The sequence below is a fragment of the Neomonachus schauinslandi genome, chromosome 5, assembly GCF_002201575.2.
Source record: "Neomonachus schauinslandi chromosome 5, ASM220157v2, whole genome shotgun sequence".
In the NCBI taxonomy this organism is placed as follows: domain Eukaryota; kingdom Metazoa; phylum Chordata; class Mammalia; order Carnivora; family Phocidae; genus Neomonachus; species Neomonachus schauinslandi.
In genome coordinates this window covers 91,569,839-91,591,910 of record NC_058407.1, presented here as the reverse complement: position 1 = coordinate 91,591,910, position 22,072 = coordinate 91,569,839, and the positions used below count along the sequence as shown (strand labels likewise).

The 22,072-nt window shown below is 41.7% G+C and overlaps 1 protein-coding gene across 1 annotated transcript in view; it reads left to right on the top strand.

The window, feature by feature from the left end:
- Positions 1–21,115: 21,115 nt before the first annotated feature.
- FAM234B (family with sequence similarity 234 member B) overlaps positions 21,116–22,072 on the top strand; it is a 31,702-nt gene continuing 30,745 nt past the window's right edge. Inside the window, exon 1 of the mRNA XM_021690453.1 lies at positions 21,116–21,152. Within this exon, the coding sequence (XP_021546128.1) occupies positions 21,116–21,152 (37 nt within the window). The remainder of the gene's footprint in view (positions 21,153–22,072) is intronic.

Sequence of the window (22,072 nt, the reverse complement as noted above, 5' to 3'; positions counted from 1 at the left end):
TCAGATTTTGGGGCACAGAGTTGCTTATATACTTCTTTATTATCTTTTTGGTGTCTATGGGATCAGTAGTGATGACTTCTCTTTCATTTCCGATGTTGGTGCTTTTCTTCTTAGCTGGGCTAGAGGATTATCAACTTTATTGATCTTTCCAAAGAACCGGTCTTTGGTTTTGTTGATTTGCTCTATTGTATGTCATCAATTTCTGTTCTAATTTTTATTATTCTTCTGTTCTTCTTGCTTTAGGAGTACTCTTTTTTTCTAGTTTCCTAAGGTGAAAGCTTAGGTTATTGACTTTAGATTTTTCCCCTTTTCCGACATAGGATTAAATTTCTCCGTAAGCACTGTTTTCGTTGCATATCCCAAATATTGATGATTTGCATTTTCATTTTTGTTTAGTTGAAAATATTTAAAAATTTCTCTTGAAACTTCTTCTTCAGCCCATGTGTAATTTAGAAGTGTATTATTTAATTTCCAAATATTTGGGGGATTTTCCACCTATTGTTCTGTTGTTGATTTTTAGTTTAATTCCACTGTGGTCTGAGAAATTCCTTTGTATGATTTTTATTCTCTTAAATTTGCTAAGGTAGGTCTTATGGCCCAGAATGTGGTCTTTCTTAATGAGTGTTCTCTGTGGGCTTGATAAGAATGTGTATTCTGCTAATGTTGGATATAATAATCTATACATGTTAATTAGATCAAGTAATAGTGCTCTGCAAGTAAACCATATCCTTATGGGTCTTCTGCCTGCTTGATCTATCAATTACTAAGAAGAAAGTGTTGAAGTCTCCAACTATAATAGTGGATTTGTCTGTTTCTCCATTCAGCTTGGATGTGAACATGTTTACATTAGTATATCTTCCTAGAGAATCAGCTCCATTGTCATGTAGTGTTCCTCTTTATTCCTAAAATTTTTCCTTGTTCCGAAGTCTGTTTCTCTAAAATTAATATAGCTCCTCCAACATTCTTTTCATTAACATTAGCATTATCTATATCTATCTTTCTCCATCACTTTACTTTTAATCTAACTGTGTTTTTATAATTAAAGTGGGTTTCTTGCCTTGTAAAGAGTACATGGTTGGGCCTTGTTTTTCTTATCTACTCTGACAGTCTCTGTCATTTAACTAGTGTATTTATGAATATATTTAGATGAATATCAACTATGTTTATAACTGCTTTCTTTTTTTTCAGGCTTAGAAAGGTAAATTAAACTGGGATACGATGAGGATTGCCATCCCTGCCTCTTTTAATTCTTTGAAGGTGGAACTAATTTCTGTAATTCTTCACAGTCTGTGGTATTTCTTATGATATACTGTCATGGCTAACAGAGGAGGCAGGTGATTTCAGAGGCTTCTTCTTGGCCATTTCTACCACAATGACTTTAATTCAACAGGTCAAGGAAAAAAATTGAGGATATACCCAGTGTTTAAGTATAGTCATCCCAAGGATGTACTTAGGGACCTGACAACCACTGGTAGGTTCATGGACCCATTGTACCCACTGTGAGACAGACTTGGGCTGGGAGCCCATTGTCTCCTGGCTTTCAGAAGCTTCTCCTGTAGCCTAGGCATTATGGTGGCATAATGCCCTGGCATCAGTATCAGGCCAGACTGTGTGTCTAATAGCCTTCAAAAAATCTGGGTATTCCCCTTTCCCTAGTATTTCTAGAAAATAATGGCAGGTTGCTTAGGTTCCTCTACAGTCAGTAAGCTCTGGGGCTCAGAATTGCCCTAGATCCGAAAAATGAGATTGCAAGTACCCATTGTGGTGAGTAATATCTACTTTGTACTCACAAGCTTTCAATTTCTGTGTGGTTATATAAACCAAATAATATTCTAATCTGTTGCTCATCTGTATTGTTCCTGGTAACACCACGGTCTATTAGCCATTGCTGCAGGTCCTGGCAGGTCAAGGGACCTCGACTAATTCCAGCCTTGGTCTGCATTACAGTAATTGTGTTCACCTTGAGTTTTAAGATTAGGTGCCACCATCTGGCCTCTGCTATTCTGGAATCCTGTCACCCCAGTTGAAAATAGAGAGCCCAGTTTCATGGCAGAATCTCCTGCAGTCAGCTGTGATGTAGGGAGGACAGTTACTACTGAACTTCTCGAAGATCCTGATGCCCCATCACCAGTGTTATCTCTTACTGCTCTTGTGATGGGAGTGCCCTCTGGTCCTTCCTGGGGAACCTAGTTAGGCAACAGGTTCTCGGATTCATATACCAATCATTCCAACATCTATACCTTCCTGAACTTCCTAACACCTTCCTCAATACTCTGTCTGGGCAATTTCAGCATTTTTATCTCATGGCAGACCAACATTGTGTCCAAGCTTCAAGGAGTCATCCCAACAGCATTTGAGGACTGACTTCAGGTGTCTCTATCAGAACAGGAGCCCCAGTTCATAAAAGAGTGCTCCTTTGTCAGTAATTGCTTCTTATCCTGCCTTAAATTCTTCTGTTCCCATCTAACATCTTTGAGCTTCACTCCCACACATGCCCTAGTTCCTGCTGGTATATGTTGGCCAGGTATTCAAATTCACTGTATACAGCATGTTTCCAGGGGAGGAATTACCCATTTGGGTTGTGCTGTGATTTTTCCCTAGTCATTGGTTGAAGAAAGTTAGAAAAGATGAAGCCAGATCTTGAGAGGGATAAGCACCATTTTGTGATGTACCTCCCTCAGCTGGGGTCTTTGGGGAGCTTCCAATTGAATGGAGGCTGTTCTCTTTTAGCAAGGGGGAGGGAGCTCATACAACCGGGAGGATTAAGAGCTATCAGGGTTCAAGGTTGTTAGGCTTATGTACCCTGATATCCCTGTCCTAGGTCTCTGATTCTCACTCTCATCATATCAGGTCCTTGACCTTCATATGAGACCTGTTTAGGCTGTTGTTTAGTATTCTTTGAGCTCTGCTAGCCTAGTAAAAAATCCTGGACTTGATTTTCAGCAGAGTCTGCCCGCTGTGGCAACAAAGTATAAGCACCTCTTTAAACACTGCCATGGAGGCTTTCTCACTTTCCCAGGATGTCTTAAGTTGTCTGGTTAACCAGAGCCCATCTTTTTTTAACTTTAATTTTTTAAATTAAAAAATTCTTAATTTAATTAAAATTTAATTAATTAATTAATTTTTAAAAATAAATTTATTTTTTATTTAATTTTTAAAAAATTTATTAAATTTATTAAATTTAATAAATTAAAATTTATTTTTAATTTAATTTTAAAAATGTATCTATTTGTCAGAGAGAGAGAGTGCGAGCACACAAGCAGGGGGAGCGGCAGGCAGAGGGAGAAACAGGCTCGATCCCAGGACCCCGGGATCATGACCTGAGCTGAAAGCAGACACTTAACTGCCTGAGCCACCCAGGCGTCCCCGGATTTCATTTTCATTTTCATTTTTTTTTTCTTCAAGGCTTCTCAGGCCATGAACAAAAGCCAGCCAACTCCACAGTCGTTATAATTATTTCCTTCTCACTTATCACCAATAATGGAGTCCTTACCCCTGGCTGACCTGTTAAGTGACCGCATTCCAGAATCTCATTCTGAGGGTCTGCTTTCCACCTACTTCTACTACCAATTGTTTTAGCCCATGTTCTTCAAAAATACAGAGCCTGAGACAAGGACTTGCATGATGGTCATTATTTTGGAAAACGATCTTTCAAGGAACAGAAGAAGGAAGAATGAAGCCGGAAAGGAGGAACAGATAACCTAAGAGCACCTCACTGAGTTGATCCACTGTGAGGAATTAGAGGTTAATCCTGCTAGGGAAGAATGTGTGTAAGAGTTGTCTGTTTGAATGGGAAGAAAGGCAATATCACTGACTCTTGTTCTATGAGGATTGACCCATGGGGTATTATTACCTCTCTTGCATTTGCAGTTTTTAGAAAAATTATTTCATCCTTTTGTGTCTTCTAAAAGTGATCAATAAGGTTTTTTTTAATTTTTTATTTATTTTTTTTAAAGGAAACATTTTTTTTTTTAAGATTTTATTTATTTATTTGACAGAGAGAGACACAGAGGGAACACAAGCAGGGGGAGTGGGAGAGGGAGAAGCAGGCTCCCCACTGAGCAGGGAGCCAGATGCGGGGCTCGATCCCAGGACCCTGGGATCATGACCTGAGCCGAAGGCAGACGCTTAACCATCTGAGCCACCCAGGCGCCCCAATAAAGTTTTTTTTTTAAGTATCATTATAAACTTATGGATTTCAACATATTTTTTATGTTTCACTGTATTACAATCATTATTCTTAATGATAAAATTCCATCTTTGGCTATTGGGAGCCCTTTCAAATTGTTTCAGTTTTGACCATTGGGAGCTCCTTCAGATTGGTTCCTGTGACCTTTCAACATGACTCTAGTGGACTTTAACAGCTTCCTTGTTTTCTAGCAAGACTAGGTATTCCAGGCCCATTCCTGCTCCCAATAGAAACTCATCTATTTTTTCAAGGAGCCTAAAGAGGTCTGGGGTTGCTTTTCTTGAGAAGTAGTATTCAGAGATTCAGTCTGGGCGCTAGGGGTCCTCGTTGGGCTGGCCATCACTTCTACGCCTTTTCCTTGGACAGAACTAGAAATATGTACTCTTGTATGGAAGAGAAAAGTACCTCATCAGTTAATATTCATACTTCGAATTCAAATAAAACATTACAGTTTTTCTTCACCTAATTTATTTTATTTTATATTTGTATCTCTTTACTCTTACTCATTAACATGATTACTTAATTTACTTTAGCTTATTCTGTGTGCATATATAATAGTTCCAAATATCATTAGCAAATTACATATTGGCTTTCTCCTATTATGTACATGACTATAATAGTTTCATACTATTGTTATTAGCTATATGACCCCTGAATACAATTTAAGTTTTCTTTTATTTTCCCTTTAGAATACATCCCACTGGGAAAATACAGTCAAATTGCTATATTTTGAAATTACTGAATTAAATCTTCTCTATATAGTTAAGCCATCAACTTGATATATTTGATGTTTTGTCTTTTAATTTTCAGGGATTGATATTTTCCCATCTTGATTTAATTTTGTTTTATAATTATGTAAAGCATTTACATGGTTTCTAAGTTAAAAGCTATACAACAAAGTATATTCAGAGAAGTTTAGCTTCTAACCCTGTTCCCTTTAACCTGCTTCCTTTTTCCTCCTAAAAGTAGCCATTTTCCCACTACATTTTAATTTATTCTTCCACTTTTGAAAATGTATGCATTTTTTTCATATTTCCTCACTTTTAAGATAAAAAATGTAGAAGAGTATACATTTTATATTGTACCTTGCTTTTCTCACTGAACTAAATATAAACATCATGGAATTTACTCCATAGTGGTATATAGAAATCCTTTTTTTTTTTTTTTTTAAGATTTTATTTATTTATTTTAGAGAGAGAGAGAAAGAGCGTCACTGCAAGAGCAGGAGGAGGGGCAGAGGGAGAAGCAGACTGAGCAGGGAGCCCATGTGGGGTTTGATCCCAGGACCCGAAGGTAGATGCTTAACTGACTGAGCCACCCAGGCGCCCCAGAAATTTTACTCCTTTCTACAGCTTCATGGTTCTCCACTGTATGCATTTATCCAGATATAAATTGAAGACAGCACCAATAGATTTGAAATCAGTAATTTCAAGGATAGAATCATCACTTACTGCAGTGGGGAAAACTGCAAGAAGAACAGGTTTTAAGGAGACTATCAGGAGTCTTGTTGAAGACACATTTTGTCGGAGATATCTATTCACATCTAGGGAGAGTTAGAGTAAACACTTTTCTATCCCGAGTCTGGAGTTCAAGGACAAGCTCCAGGCTAGGCATATTAACATAGAAGTTAACAGCCAGGGAAGAAGGTGAAGGATTAGAGGTGTAAATGCTTCAGGCTGGTGGTCAGCTCTCCCCTGTCTTCATTAACTCCTAACTCTAGCTAAGATTTGAGTTGCTTGATTTTATCCCCCGGGCCCCTATCTGATTGATTTCCCTGGTGAACAGGAAGACAATCATGGCCTCAAAGCAGAGTAAGGAAGAGGCAAGAGGAAATGTAAACTTGTTCTCACTAACCTACTTCTCCCTGCCGGTCGTCTGCCCCAGGCTGTGGCCAACCTGTGCCCCACCAGCTACAGGTGCACCACCCCCACCTCCCCGGCCCTTCTGACTATGAATGTCATTACTTCCTGGAATTCATCTCCCCCATAAGCCTTTCCTCACTTGATTCTGAGGAAGGGAGCCAGCAATCTGTGCCAGGTTTCCGTCTTTGCAGGAAGCAGAAATTCTATTTGATTTCTAAAATTAACAAGGGAAAAGGATATTTATTTTTTTTTAAAAGGAGAAAATATGGGGAAACTCTGGTTTATCATCTCTTTCAAATACTCTATGAAAACAACCCCAAAGACACTGAACTTGATTAGAGTCAAGCTGAGGAAAACAGGCATTCAACAAAGCTGGGAATGGCATGCTGGGTGAGAAAATAAGATATTGACTAATACTGCTAGGAAAAGGAAAGTATTCTTTGTGAAGAATTCTTATAATATAAAAACTCTGAAATTCTACTGTGGCAAACACGTATAATGCCTCCTTAAGAGATATCGCCCTAGTCTTCAACATGCAAGGGGAAAGATATAAAAGTTCATCACAGACTATTTTATAGGAAAATTGCAATCAATGTTAAACACGATCACCACTAGACTATATAATTAAACTACATGACATCATTTGAGGTTAATAAAATTTAAATAGATATTAGAAAAGTATTTTGATAGAAAACAATGTCTACATTTTCTATAATTTCTATTGATTAACGCTATAGATTTAGTACATTTTCTTTTTTCTATTTCTGGTCTGGTGGTAACTTTAAAATTTTTTAACTTTTTTTTTTTTACAGGGAATATGCACTTGTTATCTACTAATACAACTGAATAGAGTCAAAAGTGAAAGTTGTTCTACAACAGTACTCTCCCGCATGGATGTAACACAACATACCTCCCAGAGATAACCACTTTTGACAGTTTTAGATTTATCTTTCCTATCTTAGTCCATTTGGGCTACTATAACCAAAATAACATAGACTGGGTGGCTTATAAAGAATAAAAATTTATTTCTCACAGTTCTGGAGACTGAGAAGTCCAATATCAAGGTGCCATCACATTTGGTGTCATATCTGGGCTTCCTGGCTCATAGATGGCTGTCTACTTGCTGTGTCTTCATATGGCAAAGGGGTGAAGGAGCTTTGTGGGGTCTCTTTTATTAGAGCACTAATTCCATCCATGAGGGTTCTGCCCTCTTTATATAATCACCTCCCAAAGGTCTCATCTCCAAATACCATCACACTGGGGGTTAGGTTTCAATATATGAATTTTCAGAGGACACAGACATTCAGTCCATTGCACCTTTTTATATACGTTAAACATTTTTTCATGTACTCACACACACACAGAGGATCATTACACATCTGTATACATATATATTTCTGAAACTTCTAATGGAATGATGGATATGTTCCCATATTAGTACATTTAGATCTATGTCATTATTTTAAGTCACTGAAATTCATTTTGTACATATATTAATAAATTAGATTTTTTTGAAATCTATTTTTTAAATTCAAACAACTCAGTAGAATAATGGGCAAAAGATATAATTGACAATTTTCAGAAAAAGAAGCACATAAGAGAAGAAACATATGAAAATATTCTCAACCGCATTAGTAATCAGGGAATTACATACTGCATATACTCCCCCTTTATTTTAAAGATTTTATTTATTTATTTGAGAGAGAAAGAGAGAGACAAAGAGAGAGCGTGGACAAGTGGGGGTGGGGGGCGGGGAGAGGGGCAGAGGGAGAGGGAGAAGCAGACACCCCGCTGAGCAGGGAGCTCTTTGCAGGGTTCAATCCCAGGACCCTGGGATCATGACCTGAGCCAAAGGCAGACGCTTAACCGACTGAGCCACCAAGGCGCTCCTGCATATACCCTTTTATTAGCAAAAAGAAGTCTTGGCAATACCGTGTGTTGGCCGGGATGTATGTACATCAAAGACTCTTACACATTGCTAGTGGGAATGATATTAGTACTAGTTTCAAAAGCAAATTGCTATTAAAAAAATTTTTTTTTTAGTCCGACACTTAACCAGACACTCAGACACTTAACTGACTGAGCCACCCAGGCACCCCTAAATTTTCAAATTTTTAAATTTTAAATTTTAATTTTTTTTTGTGCAGCTGTACATTTGCATATCCTTCAACACAGCAATTCCATCCCTAGGTATCTATCCCAGGAAAACTTCCCCACAAATACAAGAATGCTTACAATAGCATTCTTACATATGGGAAAAATATGGAAACAACCAACACACATTAACAGGAGAATAGCAACACAAATTATGACACCTTCACCCAATGGAATATTGTACAATAGAAAAAGTAGTGAAATATAGCTCCATGGATGAATCTTTGAAATAGTTTGTTGAAGGAAAAAGCAAATCCAGAAGATGATATATGTATGATACCATTTTTATAAAATCAGAAACAAGCAAAATTAAATAGCTATTGTTTAGGTATATAACCACATGTCTTAAAACATTTTCATAAAGTAAGGAAATTGAAAGGCCATCTTCAGTATATTGTTGTCACTTGTGGGAAGCAGAAGTGGAATAAACACATGGCTACAAACTGTTGGGAATGTTTTAGTTCTTGGGTTGGGTATCAAGTTCAGGGATGACCACTAAATAATTACATCTGTAACATATATTTTATATCATGTATTCCTTTGTATCAAAACTTTTGTTTTGATGTATAGTTGACATACTGTATTATTACTTAGTTGCAGGTATACAACACAGCGATTCAACATTTATTCATATTATGAAGTACTCACCATAATAAATCTAGTTACCGTTTGTCACCACAAAGTTGTTACATACTATTAACTATATTCCCTATGTGTACATTATATCACTGTGTCTTAATTATTTTATAACTGGAAATCTGTACCTTTTAATCCCGTTCCCCTATTTTGCCCACCCTTCCCCCAAATGTGACAAATTACATTTTTATTTCATTGAAATGATACACAAAAAGATAAAATTAAATGAACCATACCCTTCTTTTATTCTTTTAAAATGAAAACATTATACATATAATCTGAATAAGTAGTACCCGGTTATTGGTCCCAGTTATATCTATTCTCTAAATTGCCAGTTTGTATTTTTTGCTCATTCACTAAAAGAGAGAACAAATCCACAGATCTATAAGGCTAAGGTGTAAAAAGCAATACATTTGTAACAGAAGCAAATGGACTCTTGCATCCCTGATCTTTAAGACCGGAAGAGTGGAAGAAAATGTAATCAACAATTTCTCAGATAATAGAACAGAGCTGCAGGACTAAAATTAAGGCTAAAAAAAGAATTTGTAAGGGATTATATGGGATAGGCAGAAAAACATGGAAAAATCCTTTCTCTAAAGTGCTTTCTCTTATTTAGGTTTGGCCTACTAAAGAAAAAAGGAGCTTCATTCTTAGAAATGAGAACAAAAATTTGGTTCTTTAAGGTTAATATAGAAAGGGAAACAAAGAGAGAGTTCTATGATGGAATGGGATAGGTCAAAGTAGTTCTGGGTACATTCTCTTCTCTAAAAAAAAGCTATTCTTGGGGTGTCTGGGTAGCTCAGTTGGTTAAGCATCTGCCTTTGGCTCAGGTCATGGTCCCGGGGTCCTGGGATGGAGCCCCACATCAGGCTCCCTGCTTTGCGGGGAGACTGCTTCTCCCTTTCCCACTGCTGCTTCCCCTGCTTTTGCTCTCTCTCTCTCAAATAAATATATAAAATCTTTAAAAAAAAAATAAAAAGAGCCATTCTTTATCTTCAAGCTTCTACCACGGAAATGGACATTTTCAGTTTTTAGAGTACATACCTAAAGTCTGTAAAGATTTAGAGCCCATGCACTGAAAGAAAACCTTTTTGAGAGGAAGGACGAATTAACTCCATAAAAAGCCTTCTCTCTGAGCAATGTGAGGCTTGATTGCTGAAGGAGAAGTTAATGTCAAAGGAAACATCTTGCACAGGGAGACAAGACTTCATATACCTAAGGCAAAGGGTAGGAGGGAGAAAGAAAAACATTTTTGATGGAAAAGAGCAAATAACCAAGTGAAATTTCTTGAGAACATGCCTCGTATTTCAGGCCTGTTAAGGATTGCCATGGCACGGGGATTAGGCTTTGTTCCCTATGGCTTCAGAAGGGAGCATTACTGTTGCTGGCTGGGGGGTCACATGGTGCAGGATTTAAATGACTGGGGAATACAGAAGCAATTCTAACTTGGTGGGAGTTAGATTTGTAAACCTCTGAAATCCCTTCCAACACTGAGATCCAGTATTATTAAAAGAAACAACCCCACCCCCTCAAATCCCTTTCAGCAAGGCTGACACTGGACACGGGGGTGGGAGTGAGGTGGGGTGGCTCTGTGTGGTGGGGAGATTATTAGTAGGTGTAGGGGGTGACCTGGGGAAATATTTCTAGCAGGACCTCATCAATACGAACAGGAGCCCTGTCTGCCCTGGTGTGAAGGCTGTACTTACTGTCTTTTCATCTGAAGTTGTCATTCTGGATTTACTTAGAAGGCATGATGTTAAAGTTGGAGGATGAAGGATGTCGGAGGCAAGTACATGGAGTGTGATTAAGGTTAAGGAAGTTTTTTTATTTATTCCATCTTAAACTAGATTTTTGCCAAATTGTCTCCTCTATTCCTTCATTAAAATGAAAACTTGAGAACATGTATTTAACTATGTACCAGGAACTGGAGGAGCTGATATATTATCAATGAGATTAATATTTTAAAACCTGCATAATGATGATAGATTGAAAATTAAATTGTTATTCCACTTGGAAAGAATTATATAATAGAAAGCCAAAAGGTAATACGTTCTCCAGTGTCTAATATTTCTAGCCCAGTTTCAAGGTGAAAGAGAGAAGATGCACCCAGATTTTCTCAATAAGGGAATTCAATCATAAGTATTTAAGGCTGAGGGGAAAAAAAGAAATTTGTACTCTTAAAGAATGGGTTGACGTTACGTGATATGCCCACTATCAGAAATCTACTTATCTTAAAGGAAAAAGTTTTATGTAAATAAATAAAAATAAGTGTTTTTCACAGGCATGAGAAAGCAGCTTCATGTACAATCTCCTGAATAAAAGAATAAAATCTTACCCCCTGGGTGAGAGGTTAGAATGAAACTAAAGTATTGGTGATGATAATCAGAAAATAACTTCATGTACATCTAAGAATCCTGCTTAATAGTTTGTAAAGCAATTGACAAGGCAAACAACAACAAAAAATCCAAGGTCTTAAACTCCAAGGTAAAAGAAAGAATGAAGAATAAATAAGTTTAATTTCATGCAAGAGTAGTCCCATGCACTATTATCTCTCTAATAGATCTCAATTGGTTTATTTTGGGGCTCTTTCAAAATTGGGGCCAGTGCCCTATCTCAGCTAGACTGCACCTTGATGCTTTTGACCTTGAGAGAGAAATTTCAGATACCAAGGGCCAGAGGCCACCAGAGGATTGCCTACCACCCTTATGATTTTGTGGCTCCCGTTGTCCTCCTGAGGAGGTCTTTCTTAAAGCTCCCAGTGATCCTTGGCCCAGATTCGGTGTTTCTTTTTCTATGAGGACATGGAAGAGAAAGGACAATTGAGTGTCTGCAGGCATGACCTGCTGACTTTCAAGGGTTAGGATTGTTTTTCACTCCATATATTGCTTTGCTCAGAGCAGATACTGTGGGCTCATGGAAATAGCCCATCATTTCCTCTACTTCGTTTGGGTCACCAAGGGGCATGTTTCTTCCCATCCTCTTAGATATATGAAAAGATACAAACGTGGTTTCTCCAGAAAGAGGGGCTTTTAATGGCGAAGTTATAAAAAAATTCACCTTCTTCTCCTTTGTGTCTGATGTACGGCCTGGCTTCTGGGAAAATGTTGATGAACCTTGCAGTACCTTGTTTAAGAACAATAATGAGGAATGGTCTGTTGATCCCATCTGCTACCTAATAGAAGAAGGAATCACTACATGGCTGGATTAGGATCTCGGTCCATGTCAAGGTATCTGCAGCTCCTATGAAAGGTGTTAAAAGTTGAGCTAAAGAAGAAGAAAGTAGCCTGGGAGAGAATCTAAGATAGGACAAGAAGAGGAAATACTATCATTTGGAAAACATAGTATAAGAAAACAGATATTCATACCTATCAGGCAGAGATATAAAAAAAAGAATATTTATGATTGTTGAAGGTTTGGGGGACAAAAAATTAATACCCATCTTCCCTGCCTAGCTCTGACTGAACTGAGGATAGATCAAAGGGATGGGAAGATGGAGATAAAAATATCAGCTTCACTATTAAAAGAAAGCTAGACTGAATGACATGGCTTAGATCTGTGGCCAAAAGGGCTTACAAATTCTTTCTTTGAGTTAGAGAGACTTATCCAGCAGGACAACTGCAGAGAATAGACCAAAATGTATGCTCTGAAAGTAGGCAGATCACTCCTAGTCTATTCTTCCTTGGCCTCTCTGCAGCATTTCAAGCTATTGATTACACTCCCACCCCCAAACATGTTTTTCTCTTGGCTTCTGGGACATCAAATTCTCCTGGTTATTCTCTAATCTCACTGGCTACTCCTGCTGGTTTCCTCTGCTGGTTCTTCCTGTTCTCCAAGGATCTTGAATATTAAAATGCCTCAGGGTTCATTCTCCCCTCCCTCCCCGTCCTTTCTCTCCTCTACCACACTCACTCTCTGAGCTGATTTCATATGGGCTCTATGCTAATAACCCCCAAATTTACATCTCTACCTAGGACTTCTCCCTGAACTCCATTGCCTAATCGCCACTTCCATTTGTGTGTCTAATTGGATGTCCAATTTGGCGCACCCCCAACCAAACCTTATCTCCCCTTTTCCTGGTTCCCTCTGTCTCCCCTACATTGCTTTTCCAGTTGCTCAGGCCAAAAGCCTCAAAGTCTCCTTAATTGCTCTTTCTTTCACAGCTCACATTCAACTCATCAGTAAATCCTGTGGGCTCTACCTTCAAAATGAATTAAGAGTCTTACCACTTCTCCCTAATTCTTCTGCCACCAATCTTGTCTAAACCACCATCAATTCTTTTTTTTTTTTTTAAGATTTATTTATTTATTTGACCGAGGTGTGGGTTGGGTGGGGGGCTGTGTGTGGAGAGAATCTTCAAGCAGACTCCCTGCTGAGCTCAGAGCCCCAATGAGGGGCTCGATCCCACGACCCATGAGATCATGACCGGAGCCGAGACCAAGAGTTGGTAGCTTAACCGACTGAGTCACCCAGGCGCCCACCACCATCAATTCTCATTGGGATTATTGCAGTAGCCAAAAGCATTCACCACCCCTACCATTCCCACAGCCTGTTCTCAGAACAGCAAAGTGATCCAAAGGAATCCTTTTGAAATCTAAGTCAAATCAGCACTTCTGTGCCCCCTAACTTTCAAAGGCTTCCTATTTAACACAGACTAAATGCCAAAAAGTCTTTACTTGGGATGACTACAAACTGCATACCCTATTTCTGCTCTGGCCATATCTGATTGCATCTCTTACTAATCTTTCCCTAGAACCACCCTTTCCAGCACATTTTTGCTAGTCCTCAGATGGGCCAGGCTTCTGCCTCCAAAACTTTTCACTTGTTATTCATCCTGCCTCCCTAAATCTTTGTTCAAATATTACCCTCTCTAACCATCCCATTTAAAATTGGGCCCCTGCCCCCCCTCACTGCCTGCAGTTCCATACTTCATTTCCCCTTCCCTATTCTGTATTTCTCCATAACATATATCACCATCTGCTACAGCATATATTTTATTTATTTATCTACCTTCTTCCCTGCCTGGATCCACTGCTCCCACAAACACATACACCAGAGGGCAAAGAGTTTTGTCTGTTTTGTTTGATCTCACATCCCCAGCATCTAGAATAGGGCCTGGGAAGAAGCTGTCACTCAAATATTTGTTGAGTGACTAATTTTAAAAATGAATGAATGAATGAGTCCCAAAGCGGAAGCAGCTATGCTAAGCATGCCCTCTTTCCTTCTTCTGAACTTACCAGTCAGAAAACTCACGTCTTCCATGACTGCTGGCTGCTGATGTCAGGCTGGGTGTAGGTCAACTGTCGCATCTACAGTCTTCCAGCTCTTTGCAACTGTCCTCCAGGTATACTGGTTTCCTCCCAAGAACCAAGCTCCTTTCTGACTCAGGCCTTCACATGCATTGTTCTTCAGCCTTTATACAGCCAACTTTTACCTGTGCTTTGGGTCTCAGTGTCCCAGAGAGCCATTTCCTGCCCCCCTCCTCTACCTCTTCCATGTTCTTTCTGTAATTCTCTCTCATGATCCTGGGTTCTTTTCTTTCATAGTGCTTATCACAATTTACAATGATACATTTTTTATTAGTTGCTTAATGTCCAGCTCCCCCAATAGATTGCAAGGATCTCAAAGGCAAGGATCTTGCTGGTTTGGTTCACTATTTTACATTCAGCTCTGCTGGAAGAATTGGCCAGGAATGGCCCCTTGAGAAGGATATAGAGTCTGTGGACTCCAGGAGCGGGGGTTTTGAGATAAGTGTTAATGTTTCTTATTCTGTACAATGATGCCTGATGGGGACGCAGAGATGAGAATGCCAAAAGTAATGATCAGACAAGTGCAATCCACCTAACCAGAGGGATGGGCGAGTGGCAGCATGAGGCATATGGGGTGTGTGTAAGCACTACTAAGGGACAAACCTTCAAAGCGACCAGGTTTCCTGAAGTCAGGCAGGCTGGATGCTTGCACCACGGCAATGGTAGGAAGAGCAGTGATGAAAGAACTTAAGAACATTTGGATTACATGAATCTGGCAATGTGAACTTAGGGGAAAAAAAAAGTTGTCTTAATTATAAAAAGTCTTCTCTCATTCTTTAAAATTTATAATCAGTTAGTTAACATATACTGTGTTATTAGTTTCAGGGGTCGAGTTTAGTGATTCATCACTTGCATATAACACCTAGTGCTCATTACATCATATGCCCTCGTTAATGTCCATCACCCAGTTCCCCCATCCCCCTCCCCTACTCCCCTCCAGCAACCCTCAGTTTGGTCCCTATAGTTAAGAGTCTCTTATTGGTTTGTCTCCCTCTCTGATTTCGTCTTACTTTATTTTTCCCTCCCCTTCCCTATGATCCTCTGTTTTGTTTCTTAAATTACACATATGAGTGAAATCATATGGTATTTGTCTTTCTCTGACTTATTTTGCTTAGCATAATACCCTCTAGTTCCATCCACATAGTGGCAAATGGCAAGATTTCATTCTTTTGATGGCTGTGTGTGTGTGTGTGTGTGTGTGTGTATACATTCATCTGTCAATGGATATCTGCGCTCTTTCCATATTTTGGCTATTGTGGACATTGCTGCTATAAATATTGGGGTTCTTCTCTCATTTTTAAAGAACTTCTTTTCTGAGTTGATTTCATTCTACTCTCACATGAGTCATTCGTGAATTCACATTTATCCAATAGACATCTGAGGGCAGTGTGCTCTGCATTGTATAGGGCTAAAAAAGACACATGAATCTCACTTCTATGCTTTAAGAACTTAACATTTAGTGTGGGAGCTTTAATATGGTAGAAACATATTCAAATCATTACAACACACAGCTGTCTGTGATAAATAGTCTAAGAAGGGCAGAAAAAAGAAGTCAGTTACACAACCCATGGTACCCTAATGTATTGACTTTTAGAGCATCACTTAGGACTTAACCAGTGAGCTAGAAGTGCAGAACTAAAAAGACTCAACCAGGGGTATAGTCTAAATGTTAACAAATTAGTACCACATAGGTCCTGGCCAATCAGAACCTATCCGACTAATCAGCTAGGAGTCCCAACCACTCAGAGCAATTGTTGGCCAAACATCAGCTACATTTAACCCTGAACTTCTATCATGAATCAGGGACCATCTTTAAAGGGGTTTTTAGTGTGGTTACTATGCTGTGAGTGAGGCAGGGGTTACAAATAGTTTTTAATTTTGAGGCCAAATCGAATTAATAGATCCTGGCTCCCCAGATAGCTGAGTTAAGGATTTGGAAGCTGTGTGTAGGCTCACTGGGAAAGAATATGGTGGTGATGGATGTGTGCCAGGGATGAAGAAAGGACAAACTGTAGTCCATGTGCCATGTATTTGATATCCCTGCTTGTGATTAAAAACGAGACAAACCTGCATTTGAATCCTCCTTCCAGCATGTAGGAACTGTGAGACTTTGGGCCAGTGGCTTTATCCATCCAGCTTATACATCCTCATTGTAAGATTGGGGTGGTAAGACCTAAGGGACAACATCGCACACATTATGTCAGACTGCCCACTGTGTGAGGTAGATGGCTTCATGCAAAGATCGTGCCCACTGTAGGATGGAGGTGAGATTCCAGCCTCCTGTCGAGGCTAATGGTAGCAGGAGGCAGAAAAGGGAGGAGAAGAAAGAGCTTAAAAGTGGGACAGACACAAGAGGGCCCTGGTAGAGGAAGACACAGTGATGGAGGTAGGAGCAAGGGCCCGGGAGAAGAGATGTGTCGCACAGATATTTTTGGTGAAATGCTATGTGTCCCCTGTGACTCCACCCCTAACCCCTTAAATCTTCAGGAAAACTACACAAGTCACAATATACTTGGTTCACTGGTTGTTTTTTTTTTGAAAGCTGGTGAAGGGCCGAGTTTTGGGTCAAGGTTGGCAAGGGTCCAAAACAATGTCCTCTCCTGTAGGAGATTGGTGTTCAGTAAACGGTAGCTATTGGCACGCCTATTACTACCACAAGCTAGGATGAAGGTCCAGAGGAACGGGAGCCAAGTTGTCCTGGGCAGGTCTGTCCTTAATTATAGTGTCATTCTTAAACATATGTTCCAGCCAGAGACTTAAGAAGAAGCCTTTGTTTAAATCTCAGGGCCCAGAAGGCATTTTATAGTCGAGACTCTAGAAAGTTCTGTAGACTGGAAGTCTGTATGAATCCAAGCTGGATGGGCCTTGTGTTTGATTAAAGAACACTCTGAGAACATAAACCTATTTGTCTTCACCATAAGCCACGCAACTCCTGGTCATAGAATCCAGTTGTTTGTGATGAGAAGTGAATATACCTCATGTACCTGCCCTTTTAGACCTTCCTGATCTGAATGCAAGGCTGATTCCATAGGACCCTTGACATGGGCATTGCTGAGCCCCTCCTTTACTCTTCTCAATCTCCCTGCTCTCATTGCTATTTGCTTTTCTTTTTGCTTTTTAAATCTTATTATTGCTTCCTGATATTATGTCTTTGGCACCAGTGTAGCAGAGGGTAGAACTCTGAGCCTGAGATGGGTCTGCCAGTGGGTTTGGACTTATCCATGCCCTGCTGCCAGATGTAGGAATGGCCCCTAGAGAGACCTTACACACAGTGGAAAGTCTTCACTCAGGACAACAAGCTCAGCTCAGAAACAAAGCTTTAGTCTCTAGAGGAGAGGGGTAATTCTAAGTAGAGGAGTGCCGAACCCCCTCGCCGCTACCAAGAACTCAGGTCTGTATCCCATAAAGATGTAGGGTGTCTACTATAGTACAGCCTGAATAGATACTCACTAAATTATTTCCTTTTCTTCCTGGGCTCATACCTTCCTGGCATACATGTTCTGTGTCTGAGTTCTGGCCAAATAAATGTGGGCAGAAGTCACATATACCACCTCCAGGCCTGGCCCAGAAAACTTCCTGCCTGACTGGGGATGCAAATAATCCAGTGGAGGAATCCAAGGCCTAAGGATGAAGAAAGAAGCCCTAGATGGAAACCCTGAATAACTGGGAGGAATAGAACCCCCATCGCTGCCTATCCCCATTTTCACTTTGACTGTGACATGAGCCCAAATGAACACTTAGCCTCTAAAACCACTGAAATTGTGAGGTTGTTCGTTAAGAGCAATAACCCTGCCCTGATTAACTTACTAAGTAAAAATGGAAAGTCTGTTCAATGAAAATACTGCATCTGACCTTGAAGAAGAGGCAGCATAGCATTTGTATTTTTTCTAATTAAGAGGAACATAAAACCAGAAGAGAGGCAGTCTTCCCTGCCCTGCACAGCTTTGCCATTTTAACATCCCTGAAATATGAAGTGGTGTTGACTGGCAGGAGACAGAGGAAGAAGGAGCAGTTTTAAAAGGAAGTAGAAATGGCCAGGAGGCCGGGAAGTCTCAGTGGTACCAGCAGGAAGGGGCGGGATCTGCTGGCGGACACAGAGGTACTGGTTCCACGAGGAAGCGGGGAAAGCTAGTCGGAGGGTCAGAACCAGCAGACGTGGAGACAGTGGTCATGGAATGTTAAGGATTAGATGACCAGATTTGATCTCGAGCCCATGTAGGATGCTCAGAGATTTTGAGCAATACTTGGGCTATCACAAAGGTAATAAGAGCCAGCCAATATGGGTTCCCTCTACCAAGTATTTGAACCTTGGAAGGTGGGGAAGACTATTGCCACCTCAGGCCAATGTAGGAAGAAGAGAGGGGGGCTCTTCTGGCTTCAGTTCTGACTTCCAGAAATAGAATTTCTGCTTCTCATAGCGGGAGCGACAGTCAGGCAGCTTAGGCTGTCCACAAGCATCCCTCCGCAGCTTTTTGTTCTTCTTGGTTTACTTCTCGGGGAGGTAAACCAAGTTGGGAAGTCAGGAAGCCCAGAGTGTTTTTGCATTTTCCACAGAGACCTCAGTGGGTGTTTGGTCAGTGAAGGCGCTCACATGTGGCCAGGTAACCAGAGAGGAACTCGCAGGCTGCTTTGAGGTTTTTTTCCCTTTATTTGTATTTATTTTTTTAATAAAGATTTTATCTATTTATTACAGAGAGAGAAAGAGAGCATGAGAGAGGGGAGGGTCAGAGGGAGAAGCAGACTCCCTGCTGAGCAGGGAGCCTGATGGGGGACTCGATCCCAGGACCCCAGGATCATGACCTGAACCAAAGGCAGACGCTTAACCAACTGAGCCACCCAGGTGCCTGCGTTTTTTTCCTTTAATTGGAAAAAAAAAATCACATTCAAGTTGAGAAACACTGTTCTAAGCCCGAGGTCCTGTGTTAAGATGCAAAAAGATGTAGAGGATGAAGGAGAATTCCAGAAGGGCCGAGGAAAATAAAGAGGAGGACTGCTCAGGGAGCTGGGAGGGAGGGAGTCCTCAGCATCTGCTTCCCCCTGCAAATCATTAGGGCTAATCTGGGGTGATTAGAGGCCGCAGCCTCGTGACCACCCCGCCCCCACGGGGCCTCGGGAGACACAAAGATTAGGCATGGAAACCTGAGGGGCTGGAAATGACACACGTCTGGGATGTGTGTACACTCACATATAGTTATGTGCTCACACATAACTGTGTAGGCATATCGGTGCTTTTGGTGACTATACCACGTGAAGGAAAATTTTAATCGAATTTTAACCTGTACAATTTTATTTTACTTCCATCACATAAGAATATACCCTTTCACTATGAAAAGTGAACAGATTTCCTCTTTGCTTCCTCTTCTGTGTAACTTGGCTGTTCCAGCCCCCTGCTTTCTCCCAGAAACACAAGTTCCTGTTCTTTTGCAGCTAAAACTGACCTATCCTACAACCTGCTCACTTTAAAGTTATTTTCCTCAGTCTTCATATCTCAAGAATGTGTTCCAATTAGCTAATCTGATGTCAGGCAAGCCACTACTGGCTTACTGTGACTTGTAGTGCTGCTCCTTAGAGAGGACCTACGTAGATGTAAAATAGGGCTTTTAATCCTACCTCCAGAGAGGGGGCAAACGGTAAAAACTTTGGGTATTATAGAACGTTGAAGGACTAAATGAATAAATTACGAACCCATTATTATGAAATTTATTACTTGTTATTAAATGATTAAATTGTCAAAATGAATAAATTATTAGTAAAAAGAAGAGCTAACACTTATAAAACCTGTACCAGGTGACAGGCACCTTCTAAGTGCTTTGCAGGAATCCATTTAATTCCCAGGACAATTCTGTGGAATAGGAACCATTTCAACCCCATTCTGCTGATGAGAAAATCGAGGCAGAGATAAGCAAGTAGCCTTAGATCTGGCAGCTAGGTGGAGTCAGGATTTGAGCTCAGTGGACTGTCTCCAGACCCTGTGCCCTGTCAGAGTCCCTGATGTGTTTTCGTGGGGAAGAGGGTGATGGGATGGCTGTTAAGAGTTCTCTTGGATTACACACTCAGGGTAGTCTTGCTGACGGTTTCTCAGGGGAATGAGGCGGAGTCCAAGAGAGAGGTATCTTAGAGCTTTTGTTTGACACTAGGAAGTCACATCATCTTTCTGGATCTGTTTTCTCTTCAGGGAAACAAGGAGGGTGGACTATGTGGCCTCTAAGACCAGCGCAACTCTAAGATAAATAACATCTTTAGCATTCCTGCGCTAAAATGCTGATCTCTTGGGGAAGAAGCAGGTCAGTTCCTTTTCCTAGACCCTTCAAGCTAGAAGCTGCAGGGTAGAGTGTTCAGGAGATACCTGGAGAGAACTGGAAACACAAGACGGGGGTTAGAGCCCTAGGAAACCTCGCCCTTTACTAAGAAACATAAAGAAACACACTTACCAGGTGCCTGCTGTGTGCCGTGTGTTGTGAACAGATTTATTTAATTCTCAGAGTAAGCCTGTGAATGAGGTAGTGTCTCCATTTTAAAAATGAGGCTGAAGCTTAGTCATACCAAGTGACTTGCCCAAGATGGCCCAGCTAGTAAGGGATGCAGGCAGGATTCAAATCCCGTCTGTCTGACTCCAAAGCCCACGCTCATTTCACAACCGGCGCCTCCTCTATTACCTGCTATCTCATATCGTTATCGCTGCAAGCCTGCGGGGGGTGGGTAGTTATTATTACCCCATTTCGCTGAGCAGGAAAGTGAGACTCCAGAGTGGTGAAAGTGACTTGCCGGTGAGGGGTCCCGCTCCGAGGGGCCGGGAGGAGAGCCCGCAGCAGCGTGCACGTGGGCGCGGATGCCGCAGGCCGGGCCTCTCCCTGGCCCCTCTCTGCCGCGGCTCCCACCTTCCCAGGTCCCAGCCCCGCGCACCGCCCGCTGCGAACTACTCTTCCCGGCAGAACGCGGGCGCGCGCACGCGCACCGGGGCCTCCGCCATGGCGACTGTGCTGTCCAGGGCGCTCAAGCTCCCCGGTAAGGAGTCGCAGCCTCGCGACCACCCCGCCCCCGCGGGGCCTCGGGAGACTAGGAGGCGAGGCTCGGGGGGCGAAGCGGGCGGGGGCCTGGCCCCAGCCCCAGCGTAGCTGCAGGCGCACGGAGGCGAGCCGGTGCAGCCCCCTCGGGCTGGGGTCCGTCGCCACCAGGGGGCGAGAGGGGCGCTCGGCTGGTCGGGGGTCGCGGGCGCGGGGTGAGCCTGGGAGAATCCAGGGAGGGACCGCTGGAGGCACGCGGGGCTGGTGGCTGGGAGCGGGCGGGCGCTGCAGCGGGGGTGACTGTCAGAGCACGCGTCGCCGCCATCCCAAGGGGAGGGCTGGTGAGGGGAGCATCCTTTCCCGAGGAGCCGCGGACCACGTACCGCAGGGTCCCGGGCTCCTTCTGTCTTGGGCTGGCGCTGGGGGCGAGGGGAGACAGGGGGGACAGGGGCGGCAGGAAGCGGGCCACGCTCTGGAGCAGCCTCTCCACTTAACAACACTGACGCAGCCGTGAGGTTGGTGGGACAGGTGTTTACCCCTTCTAGTTTACAGAAGAGGGAAATGAGAGTTATTTGGCTAATTGACTTCTCCAAGGTCGCACAAACAGTATTGGGAAAACTTGGACTACAGCGTCGGGGTCTTTTGATTCCACTTGGTCAGCCTCTGGCTGCGGAGGCTAAGCATTTAGGAGGGAAATGATTTGGCACCTGCAATTTGCACATAAATTGTGGACTATTCTTTAAGGAGGCTCTGGTGGTGATGACAACTTCAGAGCTAATTCAGTACTTTGGGCAGCAGCTCCAAGCATTTTAGAAAAATTTTTCTCTTAAACGTCTGGAATGAGACGGTGCTGCTGCAAACTTGGTATTTTAATAAAAGTATATTCTGCCCAAAGAAATTTTAAACGTTAAGGCTTTAAAA